The 3602-nt window shown below is 42.9% G+C and overlaps 1 protein-coding gene across 1 annotated transcript; it reads right to left on the bottom strand.

Moving 5' to 3' along the window:
• Nucleotides 1-602: 602 nt before the first annotated feature.
• On the bottom strand, nucleotides 603-1310 carry LOC103963173 (protein TRACHEARY ELEMENT DIFFERENTIATION-RELATED 7A). Its single transcript, XM_048583351.1, has one exon. The coding sequence runs from the start codon at nucleotides 1308-1310 to the stop codon at nucleotides 603-605; it is 708 nt and encodes a 235-aa protein (XP_048439308.1).
• Nucleotides 1311-3602: the final 2292 nt, after the last annotated feature.

The following is a 3602-nucleotide window of genomic DNA, read 5'->3' as shown; positions in this document are numbered from 1 at the left end:
ATTCACTTGAGATGTTCCAATGGCATCCTAGTAGTTGAAGGTGTAATGCTTTATATGAATAGTGCGAAGTTAATTGCGAGCAAATATAACATATTCAATTAATAAATGCTACGCTTATCACTTAATTTTATTATCTCTCTAATAGAGGTAGGACCCGTAAACGTATCTGAATTCTATTTTTATGAGAGATATAGTACAAATAGATAATATGAATAATATTTTTAAAATATAGAGTACAAATAAATAGTAAAAGTAGTATTTGTGAAAGCAATATATAGATCATGCAGTTATTATCTGTCACTGACTCGCCGTGATAATTGATGAACATTCTTATTATGATTCACAAAAGTACTTTACATCACGAACACATTTGGGCTTTCCCTTCATAGTACAACCCGAGCTTTTTATTAGCTGGCCACTGTGTATTTCTCTTCTTTGATGCTTCACGTACACACGTACAGGCACACAACACGAATGAATAAATCCAAAAAATAATGAAGAAATTAAAATCTTGAACTTGATCAAAGTTTATTATACAAACCCTAAAGGATAATGCAGTCACACCAACGTAGAAGAATGCAACTGAAAATGACGTGGCTTTATTAGTAACTTGGACGATGACTAGGAGGAGCATAAGAAGGCCCGATCTCAGCTGCACCACCACCACCATATCCATGTTGCTCTACGGGAACTGCAACTGGAGTTGGCTCAGCACCATATCCTCCTCCTCCAACTGCTGCTACTTCGGCACGTTCTTCTTCTTCCTCAACACAAGGAATAGGTGCAGGAACCATCACTTTCTTCTTCTTCTTCTTGGCAAAACAAAAGAGACCGACCAAGAGGAACGCAAGGAAGAATGCACCACCCAGGGAAACGCACACGGCGATAACGGTGGTGTGGTTTTTCCCAGGAGGCGGTGCAACGATTTCGAATGAGGGTGGTACAGCGTTAGGAGGAGGAGCGTTGCCGTAATAAGTAGGTGGAGTGTAATAACCGGGAGGGAATGCAGGTGGTGTCGCGCCCTTTGGTGGTTTTGGTGGTGCCGCCTTTGGTGGGTGACTGCCTTTTGGTGGTGACGATTTGGGAGGGTATGGCTTTGGTGGAGATGCTTTTGGTGGGTATGGCTTTGGGGGTTGTACTACAGGAGGCTGACTAGTCTTTGGTGGTGATGCTTTTGGCGGGTAGGGTTTTGGTGGTGATGCTTTTGGTGGGTATGGCTTCGGAGGGTGTACTGGAGGTTGGCTGGGCTTTGGTGGCGATGCTTTTGGCGGATATGGCTTTGGTGGTGATGCCTTTGGTGGGTATGGCATCGGAGGGTGTACTGGAGGTTGGCCGGGCTTTGGTGGCGATGCTTTTGGCGGGTGCGGCTTTGGTGGTGATGCTTTTGGTGGGTATGGCTTCGGAGGGTGTACTGGAGGTTGGCTGGGCTTTGGTGGGTGTACGTGTTCAGGTGGTGGAGCACTATAAGAAGGCTTTGGTGGATGTACATGTTCAGGTGGTGAAGCACCATAAGAAGGCTTTGGTGGCGATGCTTTTGGCGGGTATGGCTTTGGTGGTGATGCTTTTGGTGGGTATGGCTTCGGAGGGAGTACTGGAGGTTGGCTGGGCTTTGGTGGATGTACATGTTCAGGTGGTGGAGCACCACAAGAAGGCTTTGGTGGATAGACATGTAAGTGAGGTGGTGGTGCCTCATGCTTCGTTGGGGGCTGTGCTGGAACTGAGGGTGGTAGTGGATGAGGTGGTGAATAAGTTGGAGGTTTAGGATAGTCATGGTGGTGTGGTGGTGGAGGAGAGGGAGATGGTGGTTTAGGGTAGTCATGGTGGTGTGGTGGTGGAGGAGAAGAACATGGTGGTTTAGGATAATCATGGTGGTGTGGTGGTGGTGGAGAAGGAGATGGTGGTTTAGGATAGTCATGGTGGTGCTCAGGTGGTGGAGGTTTTGGATAGTCATGGTGATGTGGTGGCGGTGGAGACGGTGATGCTGGTGGCGGCTTAGGGTAAACATGGTGATGATGGGGTGGGGGAGGAGGTGACTGAGGTGGTGGCTTCGGATAGTCATGGTGTTGGTGAGGCGGTGGTGGTGTTGGTGACGGTGGTGGCGGAGGATAGACTTGGTTATGTTTCGGTGGTGCTTTTGGATGGTGGTGGTGGTGGTGGTGATGGGGGGATGGTGGTGGTGGTGGTGAGCTTACGGGGTTACATGGCAGAGGAGGAGGAGGAGGAGGTGGTGGAGCGCATGGTAGAGGAGGTGAAGGTGGTGGTGGAGAGTAGTAGGGGTAAGCCATATCCTTGTTATGGGGAGTTTGAACAAATGTTCCCTATCACTCTCACTCGCTCAGCGAATACTAGACAAGGAGATGGAGCGAATGAATGGACTTGCGTGCTATATTTGTACTAGTAACTAGGAAGAAGGCTCTTGCAAGTTTCCAAGTCTTGGTTAAAATATTTTCATTTTTGTCAATTACATAATAATTGAACTTAATCTTTAAAGTATATACAATTAGTTGTCCTTAATTATGTAAAAATAAAAAAATATATGGAGTGGTGGCCTTTGAATTTCATTCTCTCTGGGGCGAGTGACCTACACAAGGATCCATGTGTTACCAAGCATATCCATTATTTGGGCGGGTCTTTATCTATTCTTTCTAAAAAGTGCAACCTGACTTTGTAATAAACAAAACAACCACGTGATGAAATGAGAAAAAAATTATCCACTTTGCAAGCTCATCAGCGGCGATAATCATTTTGTTCTTTGCATCTAGTGCTGTACTGCTGTTATATAAAAATATATTTCTGCCTTTTCAAATAACAGAAATTAAGCAAATTGCAAAAAATTAGTCAAATTGTTGAATATACAGCAACTAGCTAGCTAGGTAGCAACCTTTCCGACCAATCAATAAGTTTTGTATTTTAAAATGAAATTTCTTCTGACAAAAGTTGTCAATTTTTTACGCTATCGCATCATTAACTTCCTATTCTTACTTAACCCCATGTGGTTAAGGAGGTCAGCCAAGTATTGTTTTCTCTGTAACTTCATGAAATGTTTAATTTGTATCTTCCAAATTCTTCCTTCCCCTGTACATGCTAACATTTTCCATATATTTCTGTAATTAATCTTTATTAAAGTTTATTTCTATTTTTTGTTACAAAGGGAGCCCAAAGAAAAGTAAAAGTCTATATAAAAAAAACATCAACCCAGAGGGTTCGCAAAAAAAGCCCGAGTCTGAACAATTTCACCTTAATTATCTACGTGGAAAGCTTGCTTTTGTGCATAAAATATTGAGAATTATTGCACATCATAAAGTTTGCTCGAGAATATATTTTCGAATAAAATCCCATGCATATTCAACATGAGCTTGCCATATATACCACATAATACATAACTGCTACTTTGGTATATTTGAGCTGTCGAGTGTCGACAAATAAAGTCACAACGCGACTAAACCAAAACACATGCAGATCAAAATATAAAGGTGAAGTCAACTGCTGAGAATTGAAAGTAAGGTTCGTATATGAGGAGGACAGATAGCACTTGGATCGCATCATTCACGTAAATAATTTAAGCATTTTTTTGTGTATTTTTATGGCAAGATTTGTCCCAC

Source organism: the organism of the source record quoted next, unplaced genomic scaffold (assembly GCF_019419815.1).
Source record: "Pyrus x bretschneideri cultivar Hongxiangsu unplaced genomic scaffold, Pyrus_bretschneideri_v1 Contig2, whole genome shotgun sequence".
In the NCBI taxonomy this organism is placed as follows: Eukaryota; Viridiplantae; Streptophyta; class Magnoliopsida; order Rosales; family Rosaceae; genus Pyrus; species Pyrus x bretschneideri.
This window is presented reverse-complemented; position numbering and strand designations above follow the sequence as displayed.